The sequence below is a fragment of the Myotis daubentonii genome, chromosome 2 (genome assembly GCF_963259705.1).
Source record: "Myotis daubentonii chromosome 2, mMyoDau2.1, whole genome shotgun sequence".
Classification (NCBI taxonomy): Eukaryota; Metazoa; Chordata; class Mammalia; order Chiroptera; family Vespertilionidae; genus Myotis; species Myotis daubentonii.
The window spans coordinates 188,491,083-188,514,251 of record NC_081841.1 but is presented as its reverse complement, the minus strand read 5'-3'; the positions used below and the strand labels follow the sequence as shown (position 1 = coordinate 188,514,251).

The following is a 23,169-nucleotide window of genomic DNA, read 5'->3' as shown; positions in this document are numbered from 1 at the left end:
TAGGATATCTGTGCAACAAAAGTAATCAGTTCATATTACAACATTGGACTTGGTATAATTATAAACTGGATAACTTAGTGATATAAGGATGAAAGTATCATATTTTTTCTGATTACTTGAAAAATAGAAGATAATTCAAATATAAAGCTATGAAAATTTTCATAAATTTTATGAACTGGTAAGTATAAAAAGTGATCATCTATTTTGCCTAATACAGGGGTGGGTAAAAGTAGGTTTTTGGTTGTATGTGAAACAGTTTCTATTCTGTGTTGTTACTTATTAACCAGTGTTTTATTTTCCATACAAACAGCTGTAAACCTACTTTTCCCCATGCCTGTATTTAAAATACTTTGAATAACATTGTAATTAAATGGGACTAAATTAACTCTAAGGACTTTAATTTTGTTTTTACTCTCAATTTTTAAATTTAACATATAGAACATAAAAAATCCCAGGAAAATGTAAATGTGGTTTTAGAAAAAAAGCAATAACTGGCCAACTTTGGGGATTAATAGGGTAAAACAGAATTATAGTGACATGAATTTACTCAGCTATTTCAGTTGAGAATAATTAGCTATGATCTAAAAATCACTGGGATAAGAAATAGTTGCATGAATATATTGTTTAGAACTATGAAGGTAATCACTCCCAGCATAAAAACAAACAAACAAGAAGCAAAAACAAAAAAGGTCCAAAGGTCATATTAGATTATGGCCCCAAAATTACCTCAACTTAACTTGATTAAGTCATTTAAGACTATTTCCAAATAAGGTCACCTTCTGTGGTACTAGGACTTAGGTTTTTAACAATTCTTTTGGGGGACTTGATTCAGCCTTTAACACACATAAATGAAATATGGAGCCTAATAAAATGTACTGTACATAAAAAAAGGGAGACAGATTTTGAGAGGCAGAATAGCATACACTTGAAAAAAGTTACTACAAGGATAAATTTATCATCATATCCTCTCAGTAAAATTCAGTATATGAGGACCTTTTAAAACATGGAGAGAAGAATGAATGGGAATTTGGCTGGGAAGTAGGAAAACATAATGGATTTCGATTAAATAAAATATTTCAGGAAAACAAAAACTGCAAATCTGTATACATGTACAATATCAACCATAGAGAAGTTTGAAAAAGCAAAGTGGCAGATAAACTTGAAGACTGCAAAGGCAAAGTTCAAGGTGGAGACGAAGAATATGAAAATGATGACAGGGGATGTGGTAAATTGAAAACATACAAAACATGAAACTGAAGAAAGGAAGAATCAAAGATATATGAGGAAATATCTCTTATTGACAGACAAAGGTGGTTCTCCTCATTCTGCCAAAATTAAGGAAATTATATCAAATTGAAAACATTCTTAAATTTTGAAAATGAAGAAAATATCCTGCAAATTGCAAGGGGGAAAATATCACATTTGACTTGAAAGAAAAATACTGAGGTCACACTTTTCTGTCAAAGAGAAATATTTGCAGCTTTGTTTGCTATATGGGAATCTCTCTTGAGGGCATCTGGTTGGACAAGAAAAATAAATCAAGTAGACCTGCTTCCCTAGAAGTGTGTCATTGGAACCCAGCAGTCCTGACCAAGAGAGAAAAGCAATGGAGTCATATATGCACATGTACATGAAAAAGCAGCAAAGATGTGCCTGCAAGGGGCCTGAGGGTGTGCAGTAGGCAACAGATTGATTACTATGTGCTATTAATTAGTGCCACTCAGGTGAAGCACACCCAATTCCATGTTATTCTATAATGCTGTTCTTTAATTGCCTGGCATGCTGTTGGTCTTGTATTTCAATAAATAGGCTGGAATTTTTCTAATATTCTTCCCACCACCTGTTTTTTATTGTTTTTCACATAACTTAGCTCCAGTGGGTTTCTGTTAATTGCAACTAAATAATCCCTGAGTTAAGTATAAAACAATATGCAAATATTTTTAATAATCACTGGAAGACATAAAATGATAGTAATTTGATAATCCTATCTAATAAAAGAGTAATATGCAAATTGACCATCACCCACACACACAAGATGGCCACCCCCATGTGGACACAAGATGGCCGGCAGGGGAGGGCTGTTGGGAGGGACCAGGCCTGGAGGGGAGGGCAGTTAGGGGCGAACAGGCCTGCAGGGGAGGGCAGTTGGGGGCGAACAGGCCTGCAGGGGAGGGCAGTTGGGAGGGACCAGGCCTACAGGGGAGGGCAGTTAGGGGCAAACAGGCTGGTAGGGGAGGGTAGTTAGGGGTGACTGAGCCAGCAAGGAAGAGCAGTTGGGGGTGACCAGGCCAGCAGGGGAAGGCAGTTAGGGGCAATTGGGCCAGCATGGGAGGGCAGTTAGGTGCGACCAGGCAGGCAAGGGAGGACAGTTGGGGGCAACCAGGACAGCAGGGGAGGGCAGTTAGGAGTGACCAGGATGGCAAGGGAGGGCAGTTAGGGGTGACCAGGCTGTCAAAGAAAGGGCAGTTATGGGTGACTGGGCCAGAAGGGGAGGGCATTTGGGGGTGACCAGGCCTGCAGAGGAGGACAGTTAGGCATCTATCAGGCTGGCAGGGGAGTAGTTAGGGGGTGATCAGGCTGGCAGGCAGAAGCAGTTAGGGGCAATCAGGCAGGCAGGCAGGCAGGCGAGTGGTTGGGAGCCAGCAGTCCCAGATTGGAGAGTATGCAGGCTGGGCTGAGGGGACACCACCGCCCGCCCCTGCCCCCGTGTACGAATTTCATGCACCAGGCCTCTAGTAAATAAGCATAAAACATCTGATGAAAGCCAAAAGAGGTTGTGGGATAAGGAGTTAAAGGAAGTACATTTTTTAATTTCCTTATCAATAATCCTGATAATTAGGTACATATAGGTTCAAATGGATGTAATTTTTAAAAATATAAGTTCTAATAAAATTAATAGCATACATTTAACAAATTATGAAAATATGAATCTAAATATGCTCACACAGTATATGATGGAAAACAAAGGAAATGATAAACTTTTTTGAACGTTTGGAAATGTTATTATCTGCTGAAAGCAAGACCAACTACTACAAATCCAAAATAAATGTAAATTGATTAAAATCTCCTTTTCAATCATTGTGAAACTCATAGATGTAGAACATGATAGACAGAAAAGTATAAAGAGACCAATAAAGATTAAAACAATAAAACTTGAGAAAAAGAAATGAAAAATTCATTTTGCAATGGCAACAGAAGAATAAAATACCTAGGAATAAGCTTAACAAAAAAAATGAAGGACCTATATACTGAAAATGACAAAGCAATATTAAAAGAGATTGAAAAATGCACCACAAAACAGAATGATAGCTCATATTTATGGATTGGAAGAACCAACATAGTTAAAATGGCCATAGTATCTAAAGCAATATACAGATTTTATGCAATCCCCATCAAAGTCCCAATGTCATTTTTAATTAAATAGAACAAAAAAATCATCAGATTTTTGTGGAACCACAAAAGATCCCAAATGGACAAAACAATCCTGAGAAAAAAGAAGCCCAAGTTACCACTCAACCTGACTTCAAATTATACTACAGAGCTACGACAATCAAAACAACAAGGTATTGGCAGAAAAACAGACACACAGACCAATGAAACAGAATTGAGAGCCCAGAAATAAAACCAAGGATATATGTGCAAATGCATTTTCACAAAGGAGCCAAAAATATACAGTGGAAAAAATAAAGCCTCTTCAATAAATGGTGCAGGGAAAACTGGAAAGTCACTTGCAAAAGGATGAAACTAGATTACAGTTTGTCCCCATATAAAAAAAAAACAACAATAATTCAAAATCTATATATCATATGCATATGGTATGCATGTGTATATGTATGTTTGCATTATCCTTTTAAATGGTGAAAATAAATTCCAGTTCTTTTTTTTTTAATCCTAACAAATTCACATTTGGAGTGATTTTCCTCCTCTTTTTACTTCACTATTTTCTAAACTTTTGGATTCAAAAATATATTAAAGTATGTTACTAGTTCAAATATTCGAAAAATTAGTGTCGTAACTCGTTGGATTTAAAGATGATAAAAGGTAAATTGCTGGACTAATGAAAGATTATATTTAAATAATATCATGTGTTTATTCTAAGGATTTCCTGAAAATATTTGACTTCCTTGTACTTAACTTGTATTTATAATGACTATAGTAGAATAGAGTAATTGTGTTGAGTGGTGAAAAATAAGGTGTTTCTGTGAGTGGGTTAGAGTAATTAAAATCAGCAAAAGAAATTTAATTATATGTATTTTAACCACCTTCCTAATTTATAATGGGAATAATTAAAATATTATGTGATATTTTACTATCCTCCAGGTACTATTCTAAATAAATTATATGTATTATTTAATCCTCAAAAAAACTCCACGAGGTTGATATTATAAGATTGAGCAATAATTTCTATAATTATTCTTATTCAATGACAAATAGCAGGTAATGATTCATTATATATTGCAAATAGAACATTTTGTAAGCAAAATACTATATCAGAGCAACATTTCATGAGCTGAAAATGTGCTTTTCTTTTCTAACCCAAATCAGTTAGATATTTGTGCAATGTGATTATAGCTTAAGAAATTATTTTTATTTGGAAATATGTTCTTATAGTTCCTTTGAGTGATGAGAAGAGTTAGCCACTATAGGTAGGCTTCCCCGGGAAGCACGTCTGTGTGCAAATGGTTTACTGGGGTGGACACTGGGAACTATACTGTTCTGTGAGGAAGTCTGGGAAGGAGGTTTCAGAAGAGGGAAAAGGTCTGAGACTGGGATGGCCTTCACAGATTCCCTGATTCTCAAAGGCAGCTGCCCAGGGTCCCAGAAACTTTAGGTAAGGCTCATCCATGGGTGGTTTCTGGGGAGACACTGAGGTGGGATCTAATTGCCTACAGCATTCCCAGATGGAAGGGTAAGTGGCCATGTCCAGGGGGACCTCTGGGTGATGCACCCCACCGTCCATCACATAAAGCAAGAAACGCTGGGCTTAGCAAGCTGTGTGTCCTGTTTATTCATAAATGTATCTAACAGAGAAGCAGACATCTGTCAGAGTTCATGACAGAGCGGAATGATATAGAGAAAAAAGCAGTACCATTTTCTAGGCAAACCCTAAAGAAAAGAAATTGTTTTGAGGCATAAATCCAAAAGAATAGATGAATAGATAAGAAGACAGTAACCAAAAACCTCTTAGACACAAGAAAGAACATAGATGCGGCTCAAGGATTTGCTGAGGGCAGGCCGCAGCAGAGAGGAAACCAAGCATCAACCAGATTTATAGACTGCACATCTGTAATCCCAGACTCCCTCCAGGCACAAGAGTTGACAGTGGAAGATGTTTGGAGGAGGCAACAAAATATGTTTAAGAAGCTGTTATATCTCCATAGCCCATGCCGACCTCTCCAACATAGCAGTTCCCCCTTCCTCACCTTAGAGGAAAGACTTGGAATATTTGCGTGTGGGATGGGATCTATATTTTCAGAGATGACTGCAGAACATTATTGTCCTGGGTGCCCCCAGGAGGAGTTAAGGTAGGGGCCCAAAATGAGGATGAAGTGAGTGCAGCATACACACCAAAGGTTGAGATTCTCCCCCAGCCCCTACCCCATCCCAGCGCCTTCTCCCATCTATCTCAGGAAACTGGCTCCCCAGCTTTTACACTCCTGAGCAGATATTGGATATTTCCTGGGTAACCCAAACAACCTAAGGAAATCATTTAAAAAATGTCTCCATCAAAACAGTTGAGGCAGGTCATCCTACAGTGTAGCTCACAGCTCACAATCCTCTTTAGGTGCCGAGATCCCAATACTTTTTCATGTAAGCAGACAATCTAGAGTGTGCAGACTTCCCATGTAAAAATAAGAGACAAACAACAACAACAACAAAAAAAAACAACAATGTGATTTGGAGAAAACAGAGCCTATGCAGAGAGGAAATAAAACATGACAAATAAAGTAGCTGCAAATATCTGAGAGCAATAAAAGAATAGATTGCAACTATGAAATGAGAACACTTAAAAAATAAAACCTAACATTGAGAATACATAAAAGTGCTCGTGGAAATTAAAATGTGGTAGAAAAAAAAAGAGAGAAAAACTCAATAAAATTATTACATGATAAAGCTCACCAAATCCTCTAGAATACAGAGCAAGGGATGAAGTGATATCAAATAGGAGAGATGAGATAAGAAAATTAAAGGACAGGTCCCAGAGGTCCAACAACTTAATGTGGGAGTGATGCTCAAGCAGATATGAAGGATACAATTTTCTAAATCAGAATCCTATACTCAGCCAAACAATCAATTAAATATGCAGCAAAATAAACACATTTTTAGGCATACAGCATCTTAGAAATTTACTCCCATGAGCTTTTCCATATGAAGATACTAGATGACATGGTCCACCAAATTGAAAAAGGAGGCAGAGGATACAGAAAATAGGGAATCCAGAGGAGAGAGGTAGCAAGCATCCCAAAATGATGCTTCATTAGGGTTTTCAGGCTGGTAGCTATGTACCAGGCATAAAAAAACAACCAGTCCAGATGGTAGGCTCCAGGATATATTTCTTCAGGAAGATAAAACCGATAGAATATCTGACTCAATTGAAATAACTGGTAAAATATTTGGGATTGAATTAATAAGTACATAGAAAACTGTAAGATATTAACTCTAGGAAAACATTGGTTTAATAATGGGAAACTAAAGTTTACTACTTGGCTAAATTAGCATTGTTTTTACAACATCCTAATAAAGCAAAGAATGAACACTGAACTCACTACCAGGGCGGAATAGGGATGGTGGCGGTATGGTGGGGATCATATAAGCTGGAGGAAACAGGAGAATGAATGTTTTATCCTCACATACAAAATGAAAACTCAAGGAAAGCACAAAGTAGGCTATTTACAATATGGTGTTAAATACAGAAACGCTAAAAGAGTGGCAGTTGCCTCTAAGAAGATAGAATTCAGGATGGGGGGGGGGAATATTTTTATTATTTTGTAAGAAGTCTTATGGAATTATTTGGTTGTTAAAACACAGGCATGTATAACTCTGAATAAAAATTCAAATTACAAGATGCACAGGGGAAATAGAGTATTCACTTTGTCAGTCAAAAAGAGAAGTACATATATTTGTTTGAACATCTTTATCTTTTCTGAAATGACTTTACTGATAATTGTAAATCAGCAATCTAGCTATTGAGCTAACTTGGAAGACCTTCTTATTGGGGTGACATTATTAAACATTTTCTGACTATGAACATTCTAAAACATTGACCTAAATGACCTTTAGATTTCTATTCTTATCATCTTAACTGTAAACTCTTTTCTGTATAGAATATAATTTTGGAAAACTTATACTTCAATAAATGATTAGTCTTACCAGTAGTTATATGATATAAGAAAATATCATACAATGAAAATGTCGCAGCTGCAGACCTCATTAATTCAGTTTTTTTTCCATATTCTATCTAGGCGAAGGTGAAGTTTACCTTTGAATGCCTAAGAAGAAATGAATATTGTAAGCATCATTATAAGGATATATTGGTCATTTATTTCAAAGAAACTGAAGATTGCAGTGTATATACTGAGTTTATTCATATAATAAATGCTCATCGAGTATCTGTTTTGCTCAGGTCTTCTGCAACCCATTGGGAATGCAAAGCTGAAAATATATAGTTCTTGCTTTTAAGTTGACAGATGAGTAAGGAAATTGACATGAAAATGAGCAATCGGGAGTAAAAGAACTAATAATAATTGCTCTATTGAAGTTACACAAAATGCATTCACAGCCCAGGCATGTGTGTGCAGGCTTCACACAGGGGATTTCCTGTGAGCTGAACTTGAAGAAAAAAATGAGAATAGGTATATGAGTTGATGGAGAATATACCAGCAACTTGGACAATGATACAGATTTGGGTGAAAGTACCACGTGTTCTGAAAAGAACCGGGAGGAGTTCAGGGTAGCTGGAACAGTGAGCAATGAGTATGGAGAGAGAGGAAAGGATATTTTAGATTTATTATTTATGTGGTATCATGAGACACTATTAATTGCTATTATTATTAACTAGAGGCCCGATGCATGAAATTCGTGCACTGGGGGGGGGGTCCCTCAGACCAGCCTACACCCTCGCTAATCTGGGACCCCTCGGGAGATGTCCGACTGCCTATCCCACAGGGATTGGGCCTAAACCGGCAGTTGACATCCCTCTCACAATCCGGGACTGCTGGCTCTCAACTGCTCGCCTGCCTGCCTGCCTGATCACCTCCTAACCACTCCCCTGCCATCCTGATCAATGCCTAACTGCTCCCCTGCTGGCCCGATTGCTCCCAACTGCCCTCCCCTGCCGACCCGGTCGCCCCCAACTGTCCTCCCTGGAGGCCTGGTCCCCCGCAACTGCCCTCCCCTGCAGGCCTAATTGTCCCAACTTCCCTCCCCTGCTGGCCATCTTGTGCCCACATGGGGGCTGCCATCTTGTGTGAGGACATGACAGTCAATTTGCATATTACCTCTTTATTATATAGGATGGTAGCCAATTTTTAAAGCATATTTATGTGATAGGCACTGAGCCAAGAACTTTACATTCAAAATCTAATTTAATCCTTCCAATTGCTCTATCCTTATTTTTCAGTTTTTCAAGCTTGAGTGTAATATAATAAAATTTGTGTAGAAACTTCATTCTATCAGTTTGAGACAATGTTTCAGTCCAGTGAAAAAATGGCTTATGCAACTACATAAAACATGCCATATGTATAATATAGCAAGAAACAATGTTGAAAGGTAATGAGTAGCCAGTTATTTTATTCTTTCTTTTTTTTAATCCTCACCTGAGGTTATGTTTTATCGATTTTAGAGAGAGAGAGAGAAACATTGATGTGAGAGAAACATTGATCAGTTGCCTCCCGTAGGCACCCTACCTGGGGATGGAACCCACAACCTAGGTGTGCCCTGACCGGGAGTCAAACACACAACCATTTTCTAATGTATAAAATGCTGCTCCAACCAACTGAGCCACTGGCTAGGGCACCAGTTGTTTTTACTCTTTTCACCACTTTGAAAGTTTCAGAACTACCCATCTATCAATTGTAAAATAAGAACAATGTGTAATTTTAAAAGAAGAAGGAAAAGGGGAAGGGAGCAAGAGAAGATGCTCTCCAGGAGGGAATAAACAAGAGAGAAAGAGTGAGAGAGTGAGGGTGTGAGATGGACAGGTATTCACTGAAAGGCAATGCTGAGGGAGGATAGTTTTTGGAAGTGGAGAAAATCAAAATCAGAGAGTGTCCTCCTGTAGTGGTCCAGGTGAAAGATACATTTATAATATTTATTTCATTTAAGCCTCAACTGGTCCCATTAGGCAGTCACCAATAGAATAGCATATGGAAGAATAAAAGAAACATTTAGAAAATAAATCAAAATGAAATGGTCACCCATTGGATGTATAGATAGTTATGCCATTCTCTATCTGCCCCCCAAGACAGGGGGATAGAAGACATAGTGACGTTTAAGAGAGGAAGCAATTAGGAAACATGGTTCCTATAGCTATGATATTTTGATTGGTTACTTATTTCATTTAGCACAACTAGTTGATGTTACTTTAGGAATTGCATTAATTAGTCATGTTCCTGTTAAAGAAAAAGGATGGTTGCATGTCCCTGGTCATCAAGTTGATCCAGAACCTCAGGTTCTGATTTTGATCTAATAACATCTTTCATTCTATATTCATCACAACCCAGAACTTTCATGGTATGACCACCAGGAATATACAAAGAACACAATGAGGAACTTAAAAGTGCTGATTTGAGAGAATGGTTGGCTATTTATCCAGACTGTCTTGACCTTCCTTCCCTTTATAAAATGTTGCATTGCTTGTATGATTTTTGTGGATCAGAACACTGACGTAACAGCTTCTCTCTACTATGAGCTCCTTCCCACGTCTTCCTTTCCTGTTAACCGTCCACTGTCTTCATCCTGCAGGGCTCTACGAGACCTTTCTAACCAATGATGAACCAGAATGCTGTGACGTCAGGAGACAGGAGCAAAAAAACAACCCATCCAAAGGAACGGTGGACAACAGTGGCTCCTGTCACAGGACGTCGCTCACAGTTTCCTCAGCAACAAGACTGTGCAACAGCAGACTCAGACTGTGTGTTCTGGTACTGATTCTCTTACATACAGTGCTCACAGCCTCAGCAGCACAGAACACCACGGCACTGAGCTTTGGAGGCATCAACACGCTGGAAGAAAGCTCAGCCAATGAGGAGTAACAGTGGAAGGACAGAGTGTCACCACGAAGTGTCACCAGAGCAGCCCTGGCCCACCGTGAAAGCGCAACTGGTCAGATGTCGCAGGGACTGGGTGCTTTTACCCTCCAATCACTTCTTGCAGGGCCTGTAGGGTAACATTGAAAAAGATGGGCCTGAATCCAAACAAGGACACAAACACAGCTTTTTATTGACTGAAAGGCTGCCAAGTGACTTCTATTTCTCACACCATTTTATACACTGTGTTTTAATGTTTGGACGTTTAATTTGCTTTGGTTTTGGTTTGGGTTGATTTCGTTTGTTTGTTTTTTGCACTTGTTAATACAGGATTTATTTTGGGGGATGCTTTCTCAGAGGTAAACTAAGTCTTTTCACTGTCTTTCTCTCTCTAATATATATATATATATTTCTAGTCATTGTGTATGTTCATCAGATAGTTCTGTCCCTATGTCCTGTCAGTTTCTATTAGAGGAATGATTGCTATGACTTTGTGGTATAGCAAAAAATAAACAAACAAAAAAATCATAAAAAAGACAAAAAGACAAAAAAAAAGAAAAAAAAAATTAAAAGAATTTCCTAACTCTCCCTCCTGCCTTGGGAACCTGCACCCTCCCCGGCCTTTCCTCCCCTGGCCCCCCTCTCTCCCCTCAGCAGACAACATCCGCTTGCTTCTGTCTGTGTGGCCGTGGTGAATGGGCGTGCACGCTCTGGTGGGCCTCTGAGCCGCTGTTGCACAAACCCACAACGGAGCAGACAAGGGGATTAGCTGAAAAAAACAAGTGTTCCCCATGATAGGTGGAATCAGACAGTTGAACACATTTTTATGTTGAAAACAAAATAAACGCAAAGAAAATTACCATGAACTATTTCGCTCCCACTCCCGTTCCCCAAGGCCCCGGTCCTTTCTCACTGATCAGGTGGCTCCGAGTGGCCACCTCGCATCAGGGTGAGAAGAGGCAGAGAGTCCTTCGGAAGGTGGACTTTCACTGTGACTTCAGTTCTGTTGCAGTAACCTGGGAGCCCATTTTGGCCCTTGTAATGGGGACAAAGAGGCCAAGAACACATATCTGGATTTCTTTTGCCTCCTTTATTGTTGACAAAGGAGATAGTAGAGATGCTCAAACACCTGCAGTATAGAGAATATACACAATTTTACTCCAGTGTTTCCCCAACATATGGTTTTAAATTATTCCAGGTATAAAGTGTATGCAATTCTGCATTATCACAAAAAAAACTTTTTTTTTTTTAAAAAAAGAATAGGTTAGCCATTTTCATTCAAGTGCAAAAACTGTATCACTCTAACATGCTCTAGATAGTTGAAGAAAAGAGGAGAAATCTGATTGCTCTGTTTGTACTTTTTTCTTTTTGTGGGAACATTTCACCTGCTGAATGTCTATGAATTTGCTTTATATATAAAAAAAGGCTTTTATGAGTTTACAGTAGAATCAGTGGAAGGAAGAGTTAATAAGGGCTGTTTTTAAAAAACCAAACAAACAAAACAAATAATTAAAAAAAAGATACTTTACATTCCTTCCTATTCTCTAACTACACTTGGGAAGTGCACTTCAGATATGTTTGCTGTGTAGCTGGGAGATGAAGGAAAACCATAGAAAAGGTCCTCTTAGCGAACAAAATTTAGTTATTGACTTTATAGCTATGAAATTCCCCCAGGCATTTGTTTTTGTTCAAACAAACTTTAATCTCTGCATCATACTTAACCCTGCGACATGCGTACAGTATGCATATTTTGTTTTGAATAAAAAAATGTTTTGTTCCAGTCTGTTAAGAATATTCAAAAATAATAAAGGTATTGCTTAATAAAATTGCTAGAATTGTTTAGCAGAACATGCACAAATATTTTACTAGATTCTTTGTTTTAATAGTGTTTTGTTGAGACTGCAAATCCTAAAATGGTCTGCGCAAATACAAAAAAACAAAACAAAACACCACCAAAATGCAAAATTCTCTACTTTTTGTTCCTTTTTAAAAGAATGTCCTTTTCATACAAATGCAAACACATCCACGCGTGCACACACATTCACATGTGCACACACATAGACAGTAGTTTTGATTTACAGAAATGTGCTATTTCTAGGGACACATGGGTGGGAAGTGGCTGGGGATGGGCTTTGAATTGTTGCAAATTTTAAACACTTACAGAAATGAGCATTTTTAAAAGCCTAACTAGTGGTGGAATGTAGATTTAGTGGAGCTAGGGAATGAGAAAAGTAAGGGGGTCAATGAATGGAGGGTGAGGGCGTGAGGGATGACTCATGAGGAAGAACTTAGTCAGTGAGCTCTCATTCAACTGACATCTTCAGGACTTTGAGTCATATGGCCCAGGAAAAGTTTGTTATGACCTTTGTCTACCTCTGCTGTGCAAAAGCCACTCCATAGTTTCTCAGTGCCACTTATGCTTCTGTTCATGCCAGAGGCAGTTCTATTTTTTTTTTTTTTTCAGAAAAAAATGACCCATCAACATAAATACAAGTCCCACCAACAAGACACTGGGCAAAACAATGAAAAGCTGTATTCCTTAACAAGTAGGGTTTTGCTTCCCATAGTATCTTTTGCAACTGTTTCAAGTTCTTTTCCAATAGAAGAGGCCTGGAAGATTCCACTTAGCTTTAGTTTGGGGAGAATGGCAGCCAAAAGAGGGATAACAAAAACCACCACTACTTTATATGAGAGTTAAGTCATCCAAAAGACAATGTCAAGAACTGAGAGAAACAATGCAGTATTAATTGTAAGTAAACTCTAAGTTGGGTGAAGAATGGATGTAAGGAAAGAAGGGGCGTGACTTCTTTCTCTCCCACAAGTCAGTTAAGGTTGGAATAGTCTGTAGGATTTTTCCTTGCCATGCACATGTATCTTCTTATGTGAGAATGATATCAGTGCCTAGTATTTATTAGCAAACGTGTGTGACCACTCCCCTATATTTCCACTGACACACTGAACTGAAACAGCTTTTCCTGGGGTCAGGTAAAGGATCCAGATAGGCAATGACTCCTTTACAAAGTCAAGAACAGCCATTGAAAATGCTAATCTCACTACACCTACTGATCCTTGCAGTCCTTTTTCTATTTGACACGTGCTTGATGTTGTGCACACATTAATTCTGACAGGAAAAAAAAATAAGATCCTGCACCTTTGTAACCACCATCTTGATCCATTTTTCTCTTAGTGGATAATCATTGAATACTGGATAATGAATTATGATATTAAAACAGCTATTTTTGGAAGCAAGTTGAAAACTAAGAAAATATTTTTTCCACAAGTGTATAGAAGAGATTTCCCCAAGTTCATGATTGACTTTTTCTCTACACTAGAAAAATTCCAGAATGTGGAATATATTGATACTGAAAAGTCAAATGTCAAATAACATAAGTGGAATTACAGTAGACCATTGGTATCTGTGGGTTTCACATTGCAGATTCATATGTCACATGAATATATATATAGATATAGATGTAGCTACATTGCTTATAAGTAAAGCTTTAACCACAAAATTATTCAACCCATAACAATACACTTATAACATATGATGAATGATTTCTATTTTTTGCTAAAGTTTGAGCAGCATGCCCAGTCAAAATCTTTGTCTTTAGTGTGGAAAACAGGCTCTCAAACTGTCTCCATTAAGGAAGGATTAATAATTTTGAAATAGCCAGAATCTTGTCCCTCTTCCAAAAATGTATGATGCATATTAAATATTGAATATGGCATGAAGATAGTTGGTGATGGTGAATGACAAAGTTTTAAGTAAGAGGAAGGAAGGAAACGGAGTGACACTTAAAGCCCTATCTCCATAACATTTACAGGAATGACCTAACTGCTTCAAATTCCAGAAATACTCTAAATAATGATAATATTCTCTGCCTTAGAATAAAACTTAAGACATGAAAGATGTTCTTTGGTTTGAAGATACTTCAAGGCTATGTTCACATGACACAACATGCAGATTAAAGTTAAAAATAATTGATCTCGCTATTTTATCCAGGGCCACACCACACAGGTAGGCAACACAAAGGTGGAACTCAAACCACATCTATTTGCAAATTTCAAAATCTGGCTCTGGATCACAGTAAGATTTTTGGGTTCCAAACATACTTTGGGAGTAGAATTTACTTTCTCCAAACTCTCACATACTTATGATATCACTAAGTTTTAATTAAAAATTATAACTTACAAAAGAAGCTATCCAATATCTTTGGACAGACACCTTTGCACATATTTCATTCTGTGGTACTATTCAATGTTTTGGAAGTAAAGGTGAAGGGGGGCCAATGGGAACACCTTGATGAAGCACCTAGCAAAGAAGTGGTTGGTTTAAGGGGTTTTAATTTCTTTTTTTTTAACATAGATAAGAAGCATGGGATCTTATGGGTAAAGCCATGGTTTGGGTACCATCTTTGGCACCCTTGATCATGTGACCCAAGGAGGTCAATTATGTATTGGAACAGGACACCTCATGAAGTGAAAATATCTCATGGGATGATTTGGGGCTTAAATGAAATAAATAAATGTTTCTGGATATAATGGGTCCTCAGCAATAGTTTATTATAATGATACTACTCATGAAGTGAGTCTATCTGCTTGTTTATAGAGACTGCTCCTGGAAGTCTTTCAGAGTTGCTGAATTGCATTGATTTATCTCTCAGTTCTTTTAGAAACACTTCCCATCTTTAATTTAGCAAACTGATCATCAATGAGTTTTTGGTCACAATTTGAAAGAGTTTGCATAAGTTATAGAATTTAATGTGCTCTATAAACAGGGTTTGTTTCTTTATATCCCACCCTCCCCCGCCCCTCCCACCCCCGCAAAATCAAACAAACCTGTTGAGTAAAAGCAAAAGTTAAAGAAGCCCATAACAATTGAGAGGTCCTATCATGCACAAGTGTAACTTGATCTGAAGTAGTATTGGAAATAAGGATGCAATCTCAAAAGGTTTTTAAGTACCCATGGATTTTTTTTTTAAAGTGTAAATCTTTGATGCCTGGATTCCTTAAGCAAAAAAAAACCCCCAAAAAACAAAAAACAAAAAAGAAAAAGAAAAAGAACACCAAGCCTACATTATATTGAACCCTTTTCAGCATATATATATATATAATGAACTGACATCTCGTCTGTAAATAATACTCTCGTTTTCATGAAATAAAATCACACTGAAAAATTTTAGGAGAAAACTGAGAAGTTTTGATAAAGTCAAAGTAAACGAATTAAGCTGGGATCTTGATTAACATTACTCATTTACTCATTCTTATCTCTCTTCCCATTCCATCCACCTCTCACCCAAAGGGTGAGATGCTGGTAGCTAGAGAAATGCATTATTTCTTAAATTAAAAATGGAAAGAGAGATAAGAATGAGTAAAATGAGAAATGTTAATCAAGATCCCTGCTTAATCCATTCACATGCTATATAATAAAACCCTAATATGCAAATTGACCGAACGGCAGAACGACCAGTCACTATGATGTGCATTGACCACCAGGGAGCAGGCACTCAACACAGGAGCTGTCCCTTGGTGGTCAGTGCACTCCCACAGGGGGAGCGCCGCTTAGCCAGAAGCCAGGCTCAAAGCTGGGGAGATGTAGGAACGAGGGGTCCCGGACTGCAAGAGGGTCGTGTGACTGCTGGCTTATGCCCACTCCCCCTGAGGAGTGGGCCTAAGCAGGCAGTTGGTCATCCCCCAAGGGGTCCTGGACTGTGAGAGGGCCCAGGCCGGGCTGGGGGGCACCCCTTCCCCCCCCCTGCACGAAATTTTGTGCACCAGGCTTCTAGTTGGATTATATTTAGCCCACTACATATTTCTGTCTATAACTAACATCTTCAAATGCTTTCACTTTTACAACTTTAGTTGAAAGCCAGATGATGGACATTGATCTATGAATATAGGCTATTGATCTGTGGATATAGAAACAGGGAGTGTTCCTCCTAAAACTGCCAGCTCACTGCAACACTGGCTGCTCCAAGATTCCAATTGTCTGAGTGCTATCTAACTAGAGGGTCATTTGTTTTGAAAAGAACATTTCAACTATGTTCATTTCTCATGTTCATTATGATTATTTCACTGCACTATAGATAACATACAGGAAGAAAAAAGTAAGGCAAAAGTTAAAGTTCTATGTACACATTAGAAAAAGTTTGAATTGAAGATTATTATTCCCCTTTTACATTCTCTCTTTATTTTTCTTCCTTTTCCTCCATATAACTTTTATTTCCATTCCATGGTAAGCATCTTCATGTTTGCACCAAAATTTAATGAGCCATATTTCCCATTTTTCTGAGTTTTCTTGATAATGTGATATATTAAAAATAGAGACAAGACTATAAACATCTAATTTTTAAATTCTTTTTATGAATTCACTCAAATCTAAATTTTTTACGTGAATAGAAACATGAAACAAAAATACTAATATCACACAATTCTGAGATCAAGAATGATGCGAGAAAAAGCAAATTTCATTACACGATTATATAGCATGCTAGTAGCTAGAGAAATCCTTTATTTCTTAAATTATAAATTCTAAAATCATTAAAATATTAAATACTTAAAAGTTAAAAAGCTATAGAAGCCCTGCTAAAGTTCATCAATGTCTTGTTTCTTTGGATGGCTAGGTTACTCATTTTAGATTTTCTTTTTTTCTCACTATCATTATGTTTCTGACCCAATTGTGTTTTTTTCAAAATAGAACTAGACAAACTTCCTTATGCAAATATGTGTATTAGGTTTGATCCTTTTGCTGATTGGGCTTCCAAAATATTACCTATCTAATTGTAATAGTTTAAGTCTTTTAACTTCTTTCTCTTTTGTGTCTTAATTATTCTCAGCTACATTTACATGTGATTATGAAAAAATGGAACAGCACAGTTGAGGTAGTAGTTTCTGCCAACTTTATTAATCTGTCAAAAAGACCAGTGTACCACTGCTAAGGCGTGAAGGCAACTTTAATCACTTGGATTAGTCCTGCTGCCGTCTTGGCTCACAAACACAACATCTACCTTCATGATGTTTCTAGTTACAACAGGTGATGGGTTGGTGATATAATCATGGCTATTGCTAAGGGACTGTACAAGGATTTCACTATTTAGAAACACCAAAGGATAGCAGCTACCCTCTTCTTATGATAGCAGAGATATAAGAGGGTAAGCCCATTGTTCAAGCATGTGCCTAATATCATCCCATTGGCTAAACCAAATGACAAGGCCAACCCCAAAGTTAGAAAGTGAGAAGTTTCACTGTACTTCTTGTGGAAGAAAGGGCAAATGGTATGGATACAGAGGGAAGTAAAAAATGAGAACAAAATTATTCATCTACCTTGGGCATACACATTATATTTAAAATCATGAACCTGGATGAGATCCAAAATGATGATGAACTTAGATGAGATCCAAAATAATGAATCAATTTACTCCCTCACAAACTGTATATGAAAAACAAAAAAAAAAACCCACCAGAAATCATATATCTATTTTTCCTTCTCCTTTACCTAAAGGGCATGCAAAAGTTATCAGCAAATGAAATCTCATAGAAACAAAGTTAGTTTCTAAGCCTTTAATAGTGATTCAGATTTGATGAAAATCTTGGAGAAACATTTGTTACCTCTATACACAAACATCATGTTGAGCCAAAGCATTTTGATTTAAGGTAATTTCCTTTTTCTGAAATATGATACAGTGAAATAAGTTTTTGAATATGCAAAATGCACAGCATTATGAAAAAGAAATAAAACATGTAAGATATTTTCAGGTATTTTTACAAAAATTAGAATGTAAAGTTTGGCAGTTTTCTTTTTATTGCAGCTTTTCTTTCCCTTTAAGGTAGCATACCTTTTTATTTAATTCCTATGGGTTTTCAGAAGCTGTCTTTTTATAGCTTTCTAAATCTCAACTTCAGGATCATTTGAAATGAGCTACACTAGGGTGAATGTTGTTGTTTAACCATGTAGAATTTTCCATGAAATGAAAGAGAATTAAATGATGATATCAAAAAAATAGTATTAACAGTGGTAAAATGTTGCATTATTAGAATAAGTTTAATTGGGCAGTCACAACCCTTTAATTTTCTAGAAAAAAGTTTTTGATGCAGTACTATTACAATGACTCACAAAGAAATACTCTTTTCTAAATGACATAGGAAAACAGATTGTGAATACTCTCATAAGAATAAATTTAACAATTCAAATTATGACTGGCTTTGTAGAGTTAGAAGTTTGTATTTACTTTCAAAATTTTATATTTAATAGGTCATGCATTTCCACTGAAATGAAAAATTAACCTCCACAGAACTAGAATTTTATTGAACATATATTGTTAAAGAATTGTTGAGAATTTTTATTTTATATTTTTATGGAGTAATAGCATCTTCATAAGTCCCCAACTCTCCCAAAACACCCCACAAAACTACTGATTTTGTATTTGTCTGAATACTTTGAAAACTATACAGTCATAGCACTATTGCTTTAAATGTGCAGACATATTTTGAAAGACATAAGGCTAAAGAAAATGCATTCTTTAACCTATCTTGAATTTTATATACCTGTGCAATTACAAATAGCTAAATCCTGCAAAATATATATTTACCATGTCAGATCAGCATGGGAATTCATTCATAGAACAGATAAACATCAGTTTCCTCCTTCTTTTCCCTGTGAAGTTGGCCAATCAATTAATCTAGTTATCCCCAAGCCTCTCTTAAAGGTGAGTATAAAGTGAAAATTTATTTTTCTGTGACAGTAGAGGGAAAAAGATGACGCTTGGGTACAATATGATTTGTATCCCTGTCACAACGTCCCTGGTACGCTCAGCGTTCATCATGTGGGAAGGCAACACGCCACCCGCAACACTCCATCTCTTAGGCGGCCTGCACCCTGCAACACTCAGCCTGCAACACTCCATCTTCTAGGCAGAGTGCACCCTGATCGCTGAAGCTCTTCCCTGGAGAGGAGGGAGCATCATGCGGAAGCTGCAATCAAGCTCCACTCAGAACAAAACGTGGGGGAGCAGAATGGCGTTTCTCTTTTCCATCACAGGCTGAATACCAATAAAATTTCTGCGTAATAAAAATGTGTCTTATGGTAGTCAAAGGTATCATTATATAGACTTCTTTTCTTCTGTTTTATTTTATTGAAGTTTCCAGAAAACAGGAGGGGAAAAAACCCTGAAGCTTAAAATCAAGCCCTAATGCTTTTCATTTGAGAAGAGTATGTATATCTCACATTTCCATTATTAGTTTATATGAGATGGATAAACTGCTCAAATTCATGAGTTTAATTCATTTATTAGAGGCCCAGTGCACGAAATTAGTGCATGGTTAGGGTCCCTGGCATCCGCTGACTGTTGTCTGGGACCTCCCTTCCCACGGTTGGCCGGCGAGCCGTGCCCCCTGGTCTTACTCCCTGTCAAACTCCTGGTTGAGGGGAAAATTCACATATTAGGCTTTTATTATAGGAATTGGAAAAAAAATTACTGAGAAACCTCCATGTCACTGGAACTAAGCTAGACTTAGGAGGAATATCCAAAAGAAGTATTTCTGGTCTTTCAGAAGTTCCTAGATCACTGTGGACACACCAGTATAATGCAGAGAGATAAGTCAAGAGCCTGGGAAACTTAGAGTACTCTGAAGCATTTAACTCTGATTGGCAGGAGTTAACGTTTCACAGCTAAAGTGACATCTTAATCACATAGGACTTCTGCAAACAAAGACAGACAGAAATCGTGGCCATGTGCAAAGACACAGAAGTCAAAGGGATCTTCGTGCAGGGCACAGAGAATCACCGAGAGCCTCAGGGCTGCAGAGAGAGGAGGCTGGTCCCCTAACCCAGCCTAGAAGTTTGGATTTGACCCTCAAAGTTAAATAAAGACATTAGACCTTAAAAAAAATAATACTGCATAATGAACTTTATGCATTTAAAATTTTTCCCTGGGCAGCAGTATAGAGCACACGCTGAAGGAAGGAAGGCACTAAAGGACTGCCATATTGGTGAGAAATAATGAAAATCTGGATAAATGCAGCAGCAAATGAGACAGAGAAAAGGGGTGAATTTGAGCAATATTACGATGTAAAATTAACGGGGCTTGAAATCTTTCTGAATATGAGTGATAAAGACAAGGAAAGGAAAAAAAATACATAAAAGGGAACCTTAGTTTTCCAGTGTGGCCATTCATCAAATCAAGAATCCAGGAAGAACAGAATTGGGACCGTGGACAACCTGTGCACCTTTAGAAATATGAGCAGCATCCTGGGGAACTGTGTCAAGGCAACATGATATATTCTTTTAGTTAGGACAGCACTTGCTGCTCGGAAGAGAAGACAACAAAATGTCAGCAGCTTAGCACAGCAGATGTTTACTTGTTGCTCCCTTTTACATCCTGTGGGTACCTCTCCTGAGGTTAATTCAAAGGCCCAGGCTTTTCAGTCTTGTCCTCTGCCACACCCTAGGTGTCTGTATCAGTGCAGATGAAGGGGAGAGAAGGGTACATCAACTTTCTAAACATGACAATGATTAAAGCTGTGGAAAATAGGACCTCTGGTGGGAAGTGAGTAATGCCGGGGCCACGTTGGTTAGAACAGAGAAGGCCAAAGAAAGACATCACTTTTCTTTAAGCATCTGTCAGTGTCAGACACTTCTAATAATTCATTTCTGGTTCTTTCGACAAACCTGCATAAAAACCATTTTTAATGCTAAATTTTTGGAGGAGCTGCAAGACTCAGAGAGAGTGTGATCAACTCTGATTGGCAGGTGTTCAAGTTTCACAGATAAAGTGACATCTTAATAATCAAATAGGAGTTTAGCAAGCAAAGGACATACAGGAATTGTGGCCATGTGCAAAGGCACAGGGGCCAAAGGGGTCTTTGTGCAGGGCACAGAGAACTGGAGAGAGCCCCAGGGCTGCAGCAAGAAGAGGCAAGTTCACACAAGTAGCGAACTCCTTTGTTTAGACACAGTGAGATTTTTCTAAGGCCCAGCCCTTCTTCTCCCCCTTACAGAAAATTTAATATAATCCTGCTTGCCTGAATCTTGGTAGAAGCCAGAATAAATAAAATTATTTAAAATTCAATTTTAGCCTTACATAATAGAAAGAAATTGCATTTTTAATTGGCAAAAATATAACAGAAATGCAGTAAAATCAGGTGGTGAAAGGAGTTCCCATTTTTCCATTCTTGCCTTTTTGGTCCTCAAGGTTAATGATTTTATAAAGTGTTCTATCCACAGACTTATAGTTACCAAACCTCTTAGAATAAAAGTTTGGGTTCAACCCGACCAGTGTGGCTCATTGGTTGAGCATCAACCTGTGAACCAGGAGATCATGGTCCGATTCTCAGTCAGGGCACATGCCCATGTAGTAGGCTCGATCCCCACTAGGGGTCGTGCAGGAGACAGCTGATCAATGATTCTCTCACATCATTGATGTTTCTATCTCTTTCTCCCTCTCACTGCCTCTCTTAAATCAATAAAAATACATTTTTAAAAAAGTTTGGGTTCAATATTGAATAAGTATGATCATATCACACAGCTATGGCATTCCTGAGAAAATCAGTTGACATGAATTGAAATAAACCACCATGGTAGTCAAGATGAAAAAGAGGTTTTATATTCTATTTTGAGAAGGTTATACTTGGTGGAAGTTATGTCATATGGCTTAAAGAGAATTAGCTTTATAATCCTTCAGTCTATAGGCCGTTGCTCTATCCACTGAGCCAAACCAGCTAGGGCATAGCTTTATAATCCTTTATAGTCCTTTGTTGCTCTTGAGTAATGACATTTTCTTTGTGTCCAATAATTTTTGTGGTTGGGACTCATTCTCTCAAAATTGATAGAAAAATTACTGTTTCTCAGGGAAATATATGAAAAGAGAGAACATAAGTAATATTATAAAAAACATGTAAGTTTAAGGAATGTTTCATTATAAACCCAACATTACATACAGCTCAGGATCAATAATCATAAAGGAGGTTAGACATTCTCCATAGAATCTGCAGTTTCTGGGACGCTCAGAAAAATTTCTATAATTTTATAAAAATCTACTTGCAAAAAATCTAGATTTCCTATGACCCTTTACTTTGTATTTTCATGGATTTTTCAGAACTAAATATAGCAAGATATATAATTTTTAAACATGTATTGAGTTTTATTTTTTATATATTTATTAAATTGATTAGGGTGACATTGGTCAACATGAACTTATAGGTTTCGGGTGTGGGTTTCTATGTTACAAGATCAGTATATTGTACCATGTGCCCACCACCCAAAGTCAAATCTCCTCCTGTCACCTTATATTAGAACCCCTTCTTCCCCACTCTCTTCCCCTCTGGCAATTACCACACTGCTGTTTGTGTTCATGAGTTTCAGTTTTATATCCCCCCTATGAGTGAAATCATACAGTTCTTAGTGTTTTCTGACTGACTTATTTCACTTAGCATAATGCTCTCAAGGTCCATCCATGTGGTTGCAAATGGCACTATATTTCAAAATAATATATAAGGAGCAGGTTACTGGTAGTGGGTTTAACCAATTGATAAGGGATGACATGTGCATTGTACTCAACTTCAGTAGGATGAAAAAATAATATAAGAGCAGCTATTGCTATGAACTAAATTTTTGTGTCCCCCCAAAATTCATATGTTGAAACATTAATCCCCCATGTGATGGTTTTTGGAGATGGAGCTTTTGAAAGGTAATTAGGCCATGAAAGCCAAACATCCATGATGGAGTTAGTGCCTTATAAGAAGAGACATGAGGGAGCCCATCTTTCTCCCTGCCTGGAAGGTAGCCATCTGTAAACTAGAAACAGGGCCCTGAATAGACATTGAATTTGCTGTCACCTGGATCTTGCATTTCCCAGTCTCCAGAACTGTGAGAAATAAGTGTTTTTTGTTTAAGCCACTCATTCCGTAATAGTCTGTTATATCAACC

At 37.6% G+C, this 23,169-nt stretch overlaps 1 protein-coding gene across 2 annotated transcripts in view; it reads left to right on the top strand.

The window, feature by feature from the left end:
* Positions 1-12,111, top strand: part of NALF1 (NALCN channel auxiliary factor 1) — a 605,529-nt gene extending 593,418 nt beyond the window's left edge. Inside the window, exons 3-4 of one of the 2 annotated variants that reach the window (XM_059685091.1) lie at positions 7,464-7,509; positions 9,964-10,051. In XM_059685091.1, the coding sequence (XP_059541074.1) occupies positions 7,464-7,486 (23 nt within the window). In that variant the 3' untranslated portion in view covers positions 7,487-7,509; positions 9,964-10,051. Of the gene's footprint in view, positions 1-7,463; positions 7,510-9,963 lie in introns of both variants that reach the window. The other variant, XM_059685090.1, reaches the window with a different exon arrangement.
* Positions 12,112-23,169: the final 11,058 nt, after the last annotated feature.